This window comes from Oryza sativa, chromosome 6 (genome assembly GCF_034140825.1).
Source record: "Oryza sativa Japonica Group chromosome 6, ASM3414082v1".
Classification (NCBI taxonomy): domain Eukaryota; kingdom Viridiplantae; phylum Streptophyta; class Magnoliopsida; order Poales; family Poaceae; genus Oryza; species Oryza sativa.
In genome coordinates this window covers 17,692,357-17,710,448 of record NC_089040.1, presented here as the reverse complement: position 1 = coordinate 17,710,448, position 18,092 = coordinate 17,692,357, and the positions used below count along the sequence as shown (strand labels likewise).

The window sequence follows — 18,092 nt, the reverse complement described above, 5'->3', positions numbered from 1 at the left end:
TTGTGATTGATTTCCTTGTAGGATCGAATCACAAGAACTAAGCCAACCAGAGGGAGTGAATGGTTGGTATACCCAAAAACCGAAAACTTTTAGCGGAAATAAAAGTTACCCTCGAAATCGATGGATCGCGGTCTGACCGAAGTTGTCCTGCCGGTCTGACCGCCTGGTCGCCGTTGGTCTGACCGAGATTAGATCTCCGGTCCGACCGCCGAGATCAGCTGCCGCTCGCTGTCGCCGCCGCTGGTCTGACCGCCATTCTCCCGCCGGTCTGACAGCCGCAATGCTGCCGGTCTGACCACCGGTAGATCGCCGGTTAGACCGCCGAAACCCGGTGAAACACAAATCGAAGAACTCTTAAAGTAGATGACGACTTTATTGATTCTCTCTGTGTTTACAAAGTGCACCAACAGCACTCCTTACAAAAATTTCGACTAAACTCGAAACCCTAACTCAAAACTCAACTCTATTGCTCTAAAAAGCGATACAGGGAAGCTTCACGCTCCCCCTCTATTTATACATGAGGTAGGCAGCCTAAAGCCACGAACCAAACTCATACTAGGAGTCCTAAACACCTAAGGAAACCCACTTGTACAAGAAAGAAACTTTACATAATCAATCGTACCAAATTTGGACTCCTTCCAAATTCAACTCCGCATCCCATACGCACACAATAACTTCATCGTATGCCATATGGAATCTCCATCAACCACGTGCATCAACTCTAGCCTAAGTATCCCGCATAATCTCTGACCACCACGGACGTCGTCTTATCCCCAAGCCGACTCCCGGTCCATCACCGCAAATACTCTCCCGAGACATCGAGTCACCTACACATGGAACAAACAAAGAAACCATATTCCGAGACCAAGCTATCTCCAACTTGACTCATTAGCAGCAAACAATAGTATTACATACGTATAGTATCCATCTAGAAGTCATAATCATGAAATAAACACGGATATCCAAATAAACAACCCAAAACCGAAATCGACACAGTGTCGGCTGGTCAGACCACGGGCTGTCCGGTCCGACCGCTCGTTACACGCCGGTCTGACTGGCTACCAGAGCCCGGTCTGACTGGTCCACATAAAATGATAGATCCTGCGATCACCTGTAAATCCAATCATCTTCAAAACCACTTCGTGAATAAATTTAAAATATCAAAACTAATAATCTCCAATGTCCAATTGTTCATCACAGAATAATAATCAAAAACACCTTTGATTTTACATTCCTGAGCGCGATGTCTTACAAAACTGCTTTTATATGCTCAGGTTGTGTGCTATCACCGAGGCCCGCCTGATGCATGCTTCAAGGTTGTATCTCCTAGCGATGGAAGATGTGACTGAATTTTCCTTGCCATAAATGCGGCCTTTTTAATTACATTTTCTACAGCTTTGCTATCATGATTAATATTACGTAAATGCTGCTGCTTGTAGCAGTAAGTTTAATTCATATTAGTTGCAGCCTTGCATGCATTATATTTGGTTTAATTTGCCTGTACGTGTGCGTGTTGCACGTGCACAATTACTGATGGGAGAAAAAAAAAGAGAATTTTAAAATACCTGAAAAAGGTTTGCCTGGTCAATTATAATTGAAATCTATCTTAACTTTGTCTAATTAAGTCTATATACTTAGTGCTATTTTTAATTTTATTGTTGCCCATCCGGATTGAGTAACTATTTTTAAGTTTGACAGTAGCTAGATTTTGGCTATGGTCATTAGCTAGATACTATGTTATGTTGAAATCCAACATGGAAATTTCTATGTTTTGATTAATGGATACCAGATCAGTTGTTCTTGTTGGCAATCATGAATTTTGGATGGAAAACTACAAGTTCAATTTCATGTTATTTTGCACAATCATATTGAATTTACTTAGAATTTTTATATATATTTCCCATTGCAACGCATGGGCACCTAACTATTCGTTTGAAATTCGTGCACGATCGTCATTAGCAAAGGGATTGGCACTTTGGTAGTTTGCAGGAGGGAACAGTCAGTACCACTAGTAGTACACGTTAACACGGAAGATGGTTAGGTTCCCCGGATAATATGATAGTCGTCAATGCAAGCATAATACAACAGGTATTCAGGTCTCATGTTAACAAAGATGCATACAGTGCAAAGCCAAAGCTATTGTATCAGCTCCGATGATGCAACTCAACATAGACCTGTATGTTTCAGTTTAGGATTATTATAATCTGAATTATTAGGAATAAACTAAAACAAACAAATAGCTTATTATGATAGATTATTATAATCTATAAGCCAGATTACTATAATCTAGTAATCCACTCTAATGGTGCTTTTTTAGATTATTGGGTGACTAACAACTAACAAACAGCTTATAATCCAGGGAAACAAACAGGTCACAGCTTATTTTATGTCGGCTTATTATAATTCAGTTTATAGTAATCGGGTTCAATAATCTAGATTACAATAATCTTAAGCTGAAACAATACAAGGCCATAATTAGTAATCCCCAAATAAGCAGATTATCAATGCCGGCCTCTTATTCACAATTTATTTCCTTCCTCTGTTCTCCCAAAAAAGAAAGAAAAAAAAAAGAGGGTGGAAAACAACCACTACAGAATTGGTGCTTACAGAGTGGAATGCCAGTTACCACTACGGCCTAACCAACCAACCACATGAAAGGCGGCGAAAACTGATGGTAGTTTCCTCGGCTCAAATTACCTCCAATCTAACATTACAGAATAACCCAAAGCAGGGGAGAAAAGGGGGGCATACACATAGGGAAATACACAAGAAAGGGGACTGAATCAACGGAAGAAATGTAACTCCGAGCAGAGAAAAATAGAAGGAAATGTTACTACAAACAGAAGATTGTGCCAAACATGTGATGCATCTTACTGAAGAACTTGACTGGATGGTTGCGCCCTTGGGGGTGCGCATGAGGTGGCGACTCCGGCTTCTGTTTCTTCCTCCTCAAATGGAAGAATTGCTGCATTATTTCTGAGCACTCAGCGGAGAGAATGCCGCGCCTTATGGATATCTTCGGATGGAAAGGGTGGACAGGTCCAGCCCCCTGGTTTGTGTTTGCTGAATCCAAACTGCTTGTTTGACCATCACCGGGGAAAAGCCTATAAAACAAGTGAAACAGAAAACAATTCACTTAGTTTTCCAGTCCCCCTGTGGGAAATGAAACATGTGGGACTGGGAGGTTTTCCCTCGCCACCTCAAGTTCTCACACATGGTTGAAGTCTATTTACTTGAAATTCTACACCCTACAGAACTGCCTGTAGTTGGGAATATTGTTGTCTCAACTGGAGTACAAAATAATAGTTCCAAATTCCAACATCTTAGAAAGGAGACATAAAAATGTAAATATCTCCTTTCATTTCAATAAGCATAGCATCAGAGTAACAAGCTTCACCATTTTAACTGAATTACATATGTCACCAACCTATAATCAAACCGACCTTTTAATAGAATCTAGCTTTTATGTGCTACATAATGCATTTATTAGAAGGATAAAAAACAATTACCCCCATTTTCTTTCACAAATTTGCCTATAAACCCCTATACCATAACACGGGGCAGCTTACAATCAATGGAATTATAACCCCAGCTGGTGTTTCGGTGGCAGGTTGCCACATGATAAATTACGGGGTGATATTGACTTTGGCCCACAAAAGCAAACAAAAAGAACTTTGCTTTGTTGTTTTTCACAATCACAACCACACTAGCATGCTTAAAAGCCAGTTAACAGAGGTAGACCAGATAGCTATGGTGGTGCGGAAGCAACAGCATGTAACGAAGCCTCCTATTGGGTGCTGAGGTGTAAGTATGTTACTGGCTTTGACATAAGAGAGACCTAGAACAGCCAACCAAGGAGAGCATAGAAGGAAATTTTCCACCTCCTTGACCAGCCCTTCCCTGTATAGTACAAAAGGGTTGCAGGAATGCGGGAACAGTTCAGAGATATTTCAGGAAAATACAGTGCGCACAATTGGCTGTCAGAAGAATAGGAGGCCATGTGAGCCCATGAAACCACTCCAAATTGCAGAAAGACAGACAATAATTGCTATGTGGTCTGAAGTACAACACTATCTCAAGATTTTGAATCATTAGAATAATAGGAAAAGGAACTTCGAAAATGATACATTATAAAATTTCACAGGAAACTGGATCCCATACCTAACCCAGCTGCCATCAGCTCCAAGAAGCTTGTTTGGGGCTCCCCATACCACCGTATCAACTCTAGCTTGAAGAATAGCACCAGCGCACATGGCACAAGGCTCCAGGGTTACATACAATGTTGTATCCTGAAATGAATTTGATCAGAAATTTTCTAATGAAGATGATTCAAACAAAAAGTAAATTCATCATAAAGTACATGAAAACCTTTCATTTGAAAAGGATCTGAGGAATCCTCACAAAAAGGATGGCTTACACTTAAAATTTTGTGAACTGGAAAGCAATAACCTTACTACTCTAAAAAAAGAACATGTGCACAATTTATCAACCAAAACATAAGGGCAAGGGCAAGTCTGAAAATAAAAGATAATTAGTGCATAGAAGTATTTATGCATAATCAATCATCCATCTTCAATACCAAGCGTCTAACTTGTGATCATTTTCACCAGAAAAAAATGAACAGGAGAATATTTAAAAAGGAAACATTAAAATAAGATTCAATTGTTCCGATGCTTCCACATTGTTGAGCCAGGAAAAAATTTTGCTGGATGTAAAAAATACTACCGCCAGGCGCCATGTCTTAAGTTTGTTAGAAGCTTCTCTAATGCAAACAATTTCAGCATGTGCAGTTGAATCCCTGAGATCTTCAACTCTGAACACAAGAAAGAGATAGAACATAAGAAAAAGTGAAGATCTAATTCAACTTGCATTTAGCTGCAGAATATGATAGTACTTACAAATTACAACCACGAGCAATAATTTCTCCATTCTGTACTAGCACTGCTCCAACTGGCACCTCCCACAAATCTGCAGCCCTCTGAGCTTCATGCAATGCTTCCCTCATGAATAACTCATCAGTTTTTCTCTGTTCAGCATCTCGCTGGTATGCTTCCTCCCATTCATCAAATGTTTCCTTCATTACCTGCTTATTTCTCTGAAACTTTCTCCTCTTCAATTCAGCATCTTTCCCATCAGTTCTGATAACTTCAGGAGTCTCTTGTACAACAATCTTCTCTTCAAACCTCGTGGAACCAACCGTAGGCAACTCTGCTGATTCTAGGATTGCTGGGGTATCCTCATGAGGCATCATTACCTGGGTATGAGGATGACGGTAAGGGGTCATAGCACCTGAAGGATCGTATCTCCACTCATCTGAACCAGCAGTCCAACCAACTCCCTCTGTGCTGATGGGCATTGAAGAGGTGCCAGCGATCACTCCTTCACCAGTGTCATTGTCAGCAAAACCCTTTGTCGTGATCATGGATGAAGTAGAAGCTTCATGTTCAGGAAAATGTTTTTTTGCAACGTCAACCAATGTTGGCGTGCTGTCCTCAGAAAAGCCTCCAACAGTATTTTGTTTTGGTGATGCAGCGACTTTCGATTGTTTTGCTTTTTCTCCTGTCATGTGTGCGTCTTCTTTAGAAGTTCTGGATATAAAATCTCCTTTAGATGTATTTATCTGAGGTACGTTACCAGATTCTGATATTAGGAGATCTTGTGAACCAGTAGGCAAGCTTTCTTTCTTTAGTGATTCTCCAGTGTGTGACTTCATCAGATGATCTTTTGGTTTAGAACTTTCAGTTTTCTTCTGTATGCCTTCATTATCGCGTTCCTGGCTAGAAATCCAGCCTTCAGTATTCTGAGAATTACTTGATGAACTTTTCTTAACTGATCTATTGCTGTTAGAATCAAGAGATTCACCACGTTGAATCCAACCAAGACGGACTATATCTGCAACATAGGCCCAGAGTGATTTGTGAACTTTTCTAGCAAGAGCAGTTTCATTCTTGGGTGTCAGAGAAGTCGAAGTAGTACCTCCATCAACTGATGAGCCTTCCTCCTTATCAGCCGTCTTAAAGGTCTCTTGAGAAGTAGCACTTTGGACATCCCACATCTCATCTGATGGTCCCCCCATTCTAGATCTAGATGAAGATCTTGCTATACCTTCCATTATGGACTTATCATTTTTCCTTGTTAAAGTAGTATCCGCATCTGACACTCCTTTGCGGACCTCACCAACAAATTGCCCGACATGAAATGTAGATGATTTCTCTAATCGAGCAGCTGATTCTAACAAGCTTTCATTCACAGGCTGTCTTGCACTTGAACCACTTGGTATACTGCTTCCAGCAGTAGTTTCACTCCTTACTTCTTGTTCACTGCTTCCAGTTATCATTGGTCTTTTCTCCTCGTCAACAGGAACCATAGATGATCCGTCTTCAGTGCTCTGCATTTCCAAAGTAGCAATATCCATGTCATTAGAAACTCTTCTTGACTCTTCCTGCTGCCAGTTCAAACCCACGTTGTGTTCCATCAATCTCCCAGCATCTTTCAATCTTGCTAGACTTTGTCTAGAGTCCTGAGAGGATTCATAAAATTTGGATGTTACGTGGTCATTTCTGTCTATATTTGAAGCTTGTGTAATTTGCTGATCGCTCTTATCTCGGGTCTCCCTTGTCCTGTCAACAAGATTTGTAGCTGAAGTTCTGCTAACTTGACCGCTTCTAGTATCAAGACCATGGGAACTGCTAACAACTGTGGAGTCACTAGCACAGATTCTAGTAAGATCAATCTGCTCTTGCACACTGCCAATAGTATTTACAGCTGAATCTTCTATTCTTGCTTGGATATGACTTTCAGAAGTACTTGCTATAGCAGCATTGTTGGTACTAGCTTCGACTTGTCCATGCTTCTCCGCTGTCGTGTTAACAATATCGGTAGCTGAAGTCGAGTATACCCGGTTGTGCAGTGCAGCCTCCAGATAACTTTGTGGACCCCTAACCATGGAACTATTACTAGCATGGATCTGTTCTAACTGGCTATTTGCCATATCAGATCTAGTTTCAGAAGCCTTTTGTGAATTCCTTGAGACAGAAATATCACTCGCACGAACTTTGGAAACATCAACATGTGTGACATTCTGCACATCTATGTCCGTTTCATGTATTACCTGCTGGTTTACATATCTCTTTTTGTCTCTTGTAATATGAGTTATATTGTGAACGGAATTAGATCTGTCATCAATATCCATCTGATTCACTTCATCAGAATTTCTCTGTTTGAGAGAGGTCCTGCTAACATTAGAAGTACTATCCATTTTTATATCTGTGAGTTTTTCAGACCTTCTCCTTGAGTCAGTTAGTGCAACCACCTGCTGATCCACTTCATCATGCTGATCAACTTGTGTTCTAGTGTCACTAGTCGTCTTTACAGAACTTTGAAGAGAAGATGCCCTATTTTCAATGTACCTTCTTCTATCTTCCTGGTGATAACTTTGTGTTCTTGAGTCATGTTCAGTGTTGGTACCTCTGACTTCTGACAGCTCCATTATTTTCTGTGATCTATTCCTTGAGTCATCCTTCCGTGTTGTTGATTTCTGATCTACAGTGTTGTGGTGCTTTGAAATCATAGTGTTCTTTGAACTAGAGGCCAAATTTGCATCATCCTCAGTTATAACCCTGACATCTCGTGTTCCTATCCTAGAATCCCTTACACTGATAAGCTGTGCATCGTCATGGTCATGTTTCTTCTCATCAAAAGATTGAACCACCGAGGAAGAATATCGTTGGTTTCTCTCTTCAGATGTCTGCTCAGCTCGTTTGTCTACATTATCATGCCACCGGACCCTTGAGGCTGAATTCTCCTTGTTTCTTGCAACCCTTGTATCAACTATGTTCCTTGAGCTCGAAGCCCTGTTAGATTCATCCTCATGCAATGCAGATGCTCTTGCAGATTTCTGGGTTCTCCCGGAGTAGTACCTCCTCTCAGCAATGTCTCGATCATCGTAATCATATTCTTCATCATGCCAACGATACGACTCCAATAGTGAAACATCTTCCTCTGTACCATCAGTTCTCTGCTGGTGTCGTGTAACATATCTTTGATCATCATTTCTACGGTGCTTTCCTTCTCTCCTCACGTCAACTTCATAATCCCTATCCTCTGTTCTCCAATCAGATCTTTGGTTATTATCAGTGTACCTACTAGCTCCTCTCCTGACATCAACTGCACCCTCATATCCAAAATCCTTCCTTTCTCTTCTCCGATCGTATTTCCTGTCATCCTCGCTGTATCTTCTATCTTCAATTCCTCTCCTTGCAACAGCATCATCAAATTCAGAGTCTCTCCTTTCCCTCCTCTCCTTCCATCGCCTGAATTCAAGATAATCATCGTCATCATGGTAGTCCCTCTGGTCCCTTCTCCTCTGGTTAGAATCTGTAAACCTACCATGTCTTTCATTCATATTCCTCCTCTCCCTTTGCCGGCCACTGTACTCGTCTTCATCATAGTAATCGCTCTCCGCATCCTTCCTCCGATGACAATCCCTACATCTGTCACCCTCATCCTCTTCACTTCTCCTTCTACTTAAACGAAACCTCGGCGGCGCCTCCCACTGAGCAATTCCGCAGTCTTCCTCTTCATCGCCCCAGTCCGTGTGGCATTCCATCGAACAGCTCGTGTGCGGCCACTCGCCACCCTCGTACTCCCACACCTCCTGCCTCACCGCCCTCCCCACCAGCCTCGGCGCATCCCGCCGCGGCCCGCAGCCCGCCCCGAGATCCAACCTCCCACCACCGCCGCCGCAGCGGCACTCAAGTCGCCGCCGGTAAACCGCTCCAAGATCCGACGACCTCCCAGCGCCGTGCCCGCTGCAGCGGCACACCCGCGGCGGATCCAGTCGCCAAGAGACGTGCCCAGCAACGGAGCCGCCGCCGCCGCAGCAGCAGCAGCGGGCGGCTACTCGGCGGCGGCGGTGGCAGCAGCGGGGAGGAGGAGGAGGAGGGCGGAGCCGAGCGGAGAGGAGGAGGAAGTGAGCCGAGTGGCGGAGGAGGTACCCGTCGAGCATGAAGCGGGGAGCCGCGGCGGCGCGAGGGTTCAGCGGGAGCAGCAGCTCCTGCTGGTGGCAGTCGCCGCCGTCGCCGTGGTGGTGGTGGTGGTGGTGGTGGTGGTAAGTGGAGTGGGCGCAGGAGGACGGCTTGGCGGCCCTCAGCGCGAGGGCGACGGCGGAGTATGAGCTGTACATGGCCGGTCGCCGCCGGTCGCCGGAGAGCGGAGAGTATGAGGAGTTGGGGGAGGAGAGAGAGTGAGAGACTGGGGGTGGTGGGATCAGTGGATTGTCTGTGACGTGGCGTGCTACTTGGGTTGGACGGCGCAGGACTCGATGGACTGGACTTGGGGCTTCTCCGCGCCTCGATCCAGAATGGACGGCTTGGATTAACTGAGTACCACCACCTCAACACCAATGTACTGCACCGCACCCACCGGTAAGGCAGTAGGACAGCGGATTGTGTGTGATCGGCCGGAATCAGCAGGCAGCAGCGCATGTAGTAGTGCTCGTGGTAATGATGTGCACCAAATGAATGCCTTTTGAAAAAAAAAAAGAAAGAGAAGACAAAAGAGACAATTTTGTTTCTGCCCCTAATTTGATGTCTAATATTGATTTTACTTCTACTTTTTAGGGTTTTTGTTTTTACCCTCACTTTTTTGAACTGAACGCTTGTTTTACCCCTACTTTGGATGGTGAAGTTAACGGTGTTAAGTAATTGACAAAATGATATTTATACCCTCTCATGTATGTTCATTAATTGTGTTTTTGTCCCCATTTTATACATGTAGCTTTAGAACTTTGTTATTGTGAGTATATTTAAAATTAAATGAAGCACATTGACTAATATCTAAAGGAAACAGATAATTACATTTTACAAAATATTGTCAAAATTTTGTTTAAGTTCTATCAAAATGCTGAAATTTTGTCAAAATTCCATCAAATTCAGAATTTGTCCAAATTGTTATATTAGTCAATGTGCATCATCTAATTTTAAATATACTCCCAAAAATTTGTCCAAATTGTTATATTAGCCGAGCAACCTATTGCTAAGATTGTGTTGCGTTTGAAGTTATGGGCTATCTTTCTCGATCAGTCTCAAAATTAACACATACTCATTTACAAAATTTTATTTGATAACGAGGTTGCATGAGGGGCATGGGTTGATCTGGGATAGTATCAGAATGGTTAAGCAAACGTTAGGGGTTAAGTTCTCAAAAAAAAAAGTTAGAGAAAATTTCATGTGTGCCTCTGAAAGTTCATCCAATCCCTTCTTTCTATACCCCTGAGATTTGCTCATTCCCTTCTATACCCCTAAATTTCAGTTTAGATCCCTTCTATACCCCTTCCTTTAGTTGACCGTTAAATTCATATCATAAAGTTCATTTTACCCTTTGGTATTAAGAAAATATAAATTTATGAAGTATATTGATGGAGTGTATAAATTCATTGTATGCGACTATTATATTTATGAATTTATTTTTGCGAGATATTATTTAACAAAAATAATTTTTATCTCGCATAACAAGATCTATCTCATAAAAAATTTCATACTACTATAACAAAATATGCTATATGTACAATTTTTAATGGTAAAAAATATTATTTTTTGTTTTATCTAAAATAATTTTTGTCATAGATAAAAAATTATTCTTGTTTTCCCTTCGCGAGGTGAAAATAAAATATTATTTTTTTAAATAATATCTCACAAAATAAACTCATACATATAATATTCACATACAATAAATTTAGACACTTCATCAATATACTTCATAAATTTATATTTTCTTGATACCAAAGGGCAAAATGGACTTTGTGATAGAAACTTAACAGTCAACTAACGGTCAACTGACGGAAGGGGTATAGAAGGGATCCAAAGTGAAAATTAGGGGTATAGAAGGGAATGAGCAAGTCTCAGGGTATAGAAGGGATTGGGTGAAGTTTTAGGGGTACACAAGAAATTTTCTCAAAAAGTTAAGGTTAGAGTTGGGTTGATGCTGATTGTAAGCTTTTGCTAGGAGTTGTGGTTCACTAGGAATAATGGGTTTTTAAGATAAATTGCTAAAATCTATTTTGCAAGTTGTATATAGATCAATATCGCTGATGCAGCGATGTTGGGTGCTCTAAAGAAAAAAAAGATTGTGCCCTATTGGACAATGTTCATCAAAAGTTGATGGAAAAGATGATCCAGTTTCGGTCTGAGGATGTCCTACCAAAAAACCTAGGAATTGGGTAGTTTTGTCCGCTATGTGTTGACCTCCCAGTGAAGCCTGGTTGTGTGCGGGTTGTTTTCTTCTATTCTCCTTATGTAAAGCTATGCAAAGTTTAATGTTGAAGATGATGACTTTAATGTTTTATCTATTTTAGTTTTTGTTTTGGTTGTTTTCTTTCTTTTGTTTAGACTCTGTCAACAAGAATTTCTTTCAAAAAGTGGGGTAACGAAATCTAGTATAGTCTATAAAATAAGATTTTTCATGATTTATTTATCTACTTTCTCATCTCAATCACAACCATATTTTATTTAATTTATCCACCTTCTTTCTCATCTAAACCTAGCTTTTTCTTACTAGCCTTAATTTCTACCGAAAACCCCCAAAATAATTATATTTTGAAATATACGGAGTAGCTTATATAAGTTACTTCAAATGTTATCTCCTTGTTAAAAAAAATATCAATTAAGTACATTTGAAGAAAACTTGTAACAATCTATCGTAATCCTTATGCACTACTACTGGATAACACGAGTAGGGTTTGTTCCATACCTCTACCAAAAACTTCAACATTGGTACAAAAGGTTTTATCATATACACTAGTACAGATCCTTCCATCTATGACGGCCCATAACAAGACTGGAATTTGCGGGCCGTCACAAGGAAGTAATCTCAATCGGGCAGAAGTTTCGCCCGATTAAGATATGGTCGCACAACCATGGTATATCGGCATAAAAATAAAGCCCGTCACGGATGACACTTATCTGTGACGGGCTATAGTTGAGGCCCGATTGAGATGAGGGTTCTATATCTCAATCGGGCCCTAAAAGAAGCCCGTCACAGATGAGGGTCATTTGTGACGGGCTCCAACTAGAGGCCCGATTGAGATAAGTTTAGTGCCTGTCACAGATGACACTCATTTTTGACGGCCTTTTATTAAGGCCCGATAGAGATTACTTGTATGCCCATCATGGTTGATTGTTTTAGGGTCGTTACAGATATTTGTTGCACAGTATAAATACCCCCCACCACCTAGTGTAACTGTATCCCACTATTCACTATTTTGGTGGGAGGCTGTAGGGGGCGATTTTTTTTCCTTTTTCGAAGGAAAACAGAAATTAAATTCCTGTAGGTGATCAAAATGGATCAATCAAGTGAGTAATATTAATCATTAATTGAGCAATTTCATCACGTCTTACTTTTGCAATAATGATCTTATAATATGTGCCTCTAATTTGTTTTTTTAATTTTGTAGCAATTGATCGAAGTTGGATGTATGCGAAAAATTTGAAACGTCATTCTACGGAGTACAGAAAGGGCGTAATAAATTTTATGAACGCCGCGGAGGAGAATCGGATAAGAAGAAACAGTGATTAAATGTGTTGTCCATGTGCAGATTGCAAGAATGAGAATATGTTTGATAGCGGAGAGGACGTACACAGTCATCTGATACAACGAGGATTCATGGAGGGCTATACATGTTGGGTGAAGCATGGAGAGCAAGAAGCAGGAAGTGGAGCAGCAGCAGACAGAAGTGGTGCGCATAATCAGGAAGATGAAGATGAGCATGACATGTTTATACCTTCTCCATTGGGCGGTGAAATGGTTGATGTGGATCACGATTTGCTACAAGACATGTTACGTGACATTGAGGACCCAGCCCAAAATGAGAGAGATGGAATGAAGTTCAGCAGGTTGGTAAGTGATTCTGAGACGCCTCTATACGCTGGATGCAAAGCAAAACACACTAAGTTGTCAGTTACCTTGGACCTAATGAAGCTGAAGGCAAATAGTGGATGGACAGACAAGAGTTTCACAGATCTTTTAGGAATTTTGAAGGCTATGCTTCCTGTTGAGAACACATTGCCCGAGACGACATACGAAGCAAAGCAGGTTCTGTGTCCACTGGGGTTAGAGGTCCGAAGAATTCACGCTTGTCCCAACGACTGCATATTGTACCACAAGCAATATGAGGACTTGGATGCTTGTTCTGTCTGCAAGGCTTCTCGATACAAGCGAAAGAAAAGTGTTGACGAAGGAAATAAGTCAAAGAGGGGTGGTCCGGCAAAGGTTGTGTGGTATCTACCTATCATTGATCGTTTCAAGAGAATCTTTGCCAACCCGAACGAAGCGAAGTTAGTACGTTGGCATGCTATGGAGAGAAGGAACGACGGTATGCTTAGACACCCAGCGGATTCGATTGAATGGAGGAATATCGATCGAAAACACAAAGACTTTGCTGCCAACCCTAGAAACATGAGAATATGTCTGTGTACGGATGGCATGAATCCTTTCGGTGACATGAGTAGTACTCACAATACTTGGCCAGTTCTTATTGCGAACTATAACCTCCCACTATGGTTATGCTTTAAACGGAAATATATTATGTTGTGCTTGTTAATCCAAGGTCCAAAGCAACCCGGCAATGATATCGATGTATTCCTGGAGCCTGTTATCGACAATCTGGAGATTCTTTGGAAAGAAGGTGTGGAAACTTGGGATGCATATGGTCAGGAGAACTTCAAGCTAAGAGTTCTATTGTTCTGCACCATTAATGACTACCCTGCACTCGGTAATCTTTCCGGACAAACTATAAAAGGAAAGAAGGCATGCTCCGATTGCAAGGAACATACACGAAGCCGGTGGCTGAAGAAATCACGAAAGATGGTGTACATGGGTCACCAGAGGTGGCTCCCGCTACGTCATGCATTTAGAAGAAAGAAGAAAATTTTTAACGGTAAGAGAGAACTTCAGCCTGCTCCCAAAGATTTGTCCGGAGATGAGGTCCACAATATGGTCAAGGACATAAGCAATGAGTTTGGGAAGAAAAGAAAACGTAGCAAGACAAAGGAGAAGGGTATGTGGAAGAAAAAAATCCATATTTTGGCGGCTACCTTACTGGAAAGATCTTGATGTCCGTCATTGCATTGATCTCATGCATGTAGAAAAGAATGTGTGTGAGAGTTTGGTTGGCCTGATGCTGAATATTCCCGGGAAGACAAAGGACGGGTTGAACGCGCGCCTTGATCTACAGGACATGAATATTCGCAGTGAACTCCAGCCCATACGAGATGCAGAGACAGGTAAAGTGTACCTCCCTCCAGCCTGCCACACGCTGTCGAAGGATGAGAAGATCGCAATGTTATCATGCTTGAAGGATATTAAAGTTCCATCGGGCTATTCAGTGAGGATAAGTAAGTATGTTAAATTGGACGATCTAAAACTTGTTGGAATGAAGTCTCACGATTGCCATGTGCTAATCACACAAATCTTGCTAGTTGCTACCAGAGGCATTCTACCACCGAAAGTGCGTCACACGATCCAACGTCTGTTCGCCTTCTTCAATGCAATTGGACAGAAGGTTATAGATCCAGAAGATCTAGATGGGCTGCAGACCGATATTGTGAATACCCTCTGTCACCTGGAGATGTTTTTCCCACTGTCTTTCTTTGATATAATGGTTCATCTCCCTGTTCATCTGGTGAAGCAGACAAAACTATGTGGCCCGGCTTTTCTAAGGGAAATGTGGCCGTTTGAAAGGTACATGGGAGTTCTGAAGTCGTACGTTCGTAACAGAGCTAAACCCGAGGAGAGCATCATTGAAGGTTACACGACCGAGGAGGCTATTGAGTTCTGTGTCAATTACATGTCCGATGCCGATCCTATCGGAGTTCCCGCGTCTCGTCACGAGGGAAGGTTGTCAGGTGTTGGCACAATCGGAAGGAAAAGAATTAGGCCCGATCAAGCGTCGTACGCGCAGGCTCATTACGATGTGCTCCAACATATGGCAGAAGTTGGCCCATACTTTGAGGAGCACTTAGCGAAAATCCGAGATGAGAACTTGGGGTGATCTGATGCATGGATTAACAGAGAACATAATTCTCGGTTCAACGAATGGTTCAAGAATTGTGTGACAATGTCCTCGGATGTCCCAAATGAGACAGTACAGTTGTTGGGGATGGGACCGTCTTGGACCGTAGACACATGGCAAGGATACGATATAAATGGATATACATTTTACACCATCAAACAAGATGACAAAAGCACAGTGCAAAACAGCGGCGTCCGTATAGATGCATTCCAGGATCATGTTGGGTCAAACACATACTACGGCCGCATTGAGGAGATATGGGAGCTAAACTACGTCAAGTTCAAGGTTCCTTTGTTCCGCTGCCGTTGGGTGAATCTACGCACTAGTGTCAAAGCCGACAAGGAAGGTTTCACTTTAGTAGATCTATCTAAGGTGGGATACACCGATGAACCATTTGTACTTGCGAAACAGGTCGAGCAGATATTCTACATAAAAGACCCTTCAAACAAGAAGATGCACATCGTGAGGGATGGAAAGCGCCGAATTGTAGGAGTTGACAACGTCGTCGATGAAGAAGAATACAACCATAATCTTCATGTAAGACCTCACATTGACCTTGACGATGATCCCCAAGAGCCTGTGGCATATGCTCGTTCAGATCATACGGAAGGCATAACCTTGTGACTGATGCATTTGTACTTATCTATTGTAACGAATGAAGTATTTTGTTTTATTGCAAAGACTTGATATGTGTAGTCATTAATATGGCTAATTTTTTTTATTACAAATGACCAAAATAAAAGTTGTAGATCCTGATGAGAGGATCAACTCTGTTGTTGACCATATTTCCATTTGAAATCATTTAGTATTTACAAAATCAATTTCAAGCTGTTGGGAAAAAAATTATATAGAAAAATGACCAAAATAAAACCAGTAGATCTTCGAAGGCCCTACAACTTTGTTGTTGACCATATTTCCATTTGAAATCATTTACTATCCGAAAATGTATTATGACTAATAAAATGAATTATTATACAGCAGCTATATATTTTGCACTCACTCACAACAAATGAAAGATGGAAAATGAGTCATCGTTGACGGGCCAACGTTTACAGCCGATAGAGATTAATCTATCTCAATCGGACTTTGCCGTAGAGCCCGTCACAGATGACACATCGGTGACGGGCTCCATACTAATGCCCGATTGAGATGACATTCAGGCCCGTCACGGATGACTCATCTGTGACGGGCCCAAAGATAATACCCGATAGAGATAGATTAATCTCTATCGGGTTTAAACTAAGGCCCGTCACCGATGACTATTTTTCCATTATTCCAGATAAGTCTTTATATTTGTGAGTACAAAATATATAGCCGTTGTATAATAATTCATTTTATTAGTCATAATATATTTTCGGATAGTAAATGATTTCAAATGGAAATATGGTCAACAACAAAATTGTAGAGGTTATCAAGATCTACAACTTTTATTTTGGTCATTTGTCTATATAACTTTGTTTCCAACAGCTTGAAATTGATTTTGACAATATGACAAATTTAAACAGCATTTGTAAATACTAAATGATTTCAAATGGAAATATGGTCAAAAACAAAGTTGATCCTCTCATCAGTATGTACAACTTTTATTTTGATCACTTCTTCATCCGTCAAAGTGATAGTTATACTATTCACAATAATCACATTTCTCTCATCTGGTTTATAAATATCAACACAGATATGTCAATTTTGTAAACATTGGTAGTATCACTTTGTCGGATGAAGAAGTGACCAAAATAAAAGTTGTAGATCCTGATGGGAGGATCAACTTTGTTTTTGACCATATTTCCATTTGAAATCATTTAGTTTTTACAAATGCTGTTTAGATTTGTCATATTGTTAAAATCAATTTCAAGCTGTTGGAAACAAAGTTATATAGACAAATGACCAAAATAAAAGTTGTACATAATGATGAGAGGATCAACTTTGTTTTTGACCATATTTCCATTTGAAATCATTTAATATTTACAAATGCTGTTTAGATTTGTCATATTGTCAAAATCAATTTCAAGCTGTTGGAAACAAAGTTATATAGACAAATGACCAAAATAAAAGTTGTAGATCTTGATAACCTCTACAATTTTGTTGTTGACCATATTTCCATTTGAAATCATTTACTATCCGAAAATATATTATGACTAATAAAATGAATTATTATACAACAGCTATATATTTTGTACTCACAAATATAAAGACTTATCTGGAATAATGGAAAAATAGTCATCGGTGACGGGCCTTAGTTCAAGCCCGATAGAGATTAATCTATCTCTATCGGGCATTATCTTTGGGCCCGTCACAGATGAGTCATCCGTGATGGGCCTGAATGTCATCTCAATCGGGCATTAGTATGGAGCCCGTCACCGATGTGTCATCTGTGACGGGCCCTATGGCAAAGCCCGATTGAGATGACTCATCACTCTACTATATCTAGGGTTTCTCAGATCGGATCGAAAATTTTTCTAAGTCCCGCTACAGTTTCCCGCCTCCTTAGAACCCTAGCGCCGCCGCCAACTCCTACTTCGCCGCCGTCGTCCTCCCTCACCGCCACTGCCACCAAGCCTGCCGCCGCCGCCACCGAGTCCGGCGCCGCCTCCACCGACCGGCGACGCCCTCCACCGAGCCTAGCGCCGCCGCCACCGAGCCCGCCGCCACCGCCGTCGTCCTCCCTCGCCAAGCCTGCCGCCGTCGCCACCGACGCTGAGCCCGCGGCCGCCGCCACCGAGCCTCCTCGGCCCTCCATTCGGACCACCGCCGCCTCCTCACCGACGACCCCCACGAGCCCGCCGCCGCCGCCACCGAGCCTCTACACCGACCGGACCGGTGTCGGCCTTCCTCGTCGTCGCCGCCCGCATCCTCACCAACACACGTCGCCGACCCCCACCGAGCCCGACGCCGCCCGCCCGGCGCCGACCTACCCGACCGGCATCTCCACCGACCGGCGCCGCCCTCCACCGAGCCCGGCGCCGACCCCCAGGTGAGTCCTCCATCGCGCATGAATGATGAATAGATGAATGTGGTTTGATTGATG

At 42.0% G+C, this 18,092-nt stretch overlaps 1 protein-coding gene across 2 annotated transcripts; it reads right to left on the bottom strand.

The window, feature by feature from the left end:
• Nucleotides 1–2,475: 2,475 nt before the first annotated feature.
• Nucleotides 2,476–9,239, bottom strand: LOC4341078 (tRNA(adenine(34)) deaminase, chloroplastic). 2 transcript variants are annotated; one of them, XM_015788087.3, is made up of 5 exons: nt 5,977–9,239; nt 4,899–5,892; nt 4,726–4,813; nt 4,162–4,289; nt 2,476–3,104 (listed from the first exon to the last, which is right to left on the bottom strand). In XM_015788087.3, the coding sequence occupies exons 1-5, from the start codon at nt 9,182–9,184 to the stop codon at nt 2,834–2,836; spliced, it is 4,689 nt and encodes a 1,562-aa protein (XP_015643573.1). In that variant the 5' UTR covers nt 9,185–9,239; the 3' UTR covers nt 2,476–2,833. The 2 variants fall into 2 exon arrangements, with proteins under 2 accessions (XP_015643573.1, XP_015643572.1); XM_015788086.3 differs by having other exon boundaries at nt 4,899–9,239.
• Nucleotides 9,240–18,092: the final 8,853 nt, after the last annotated feature.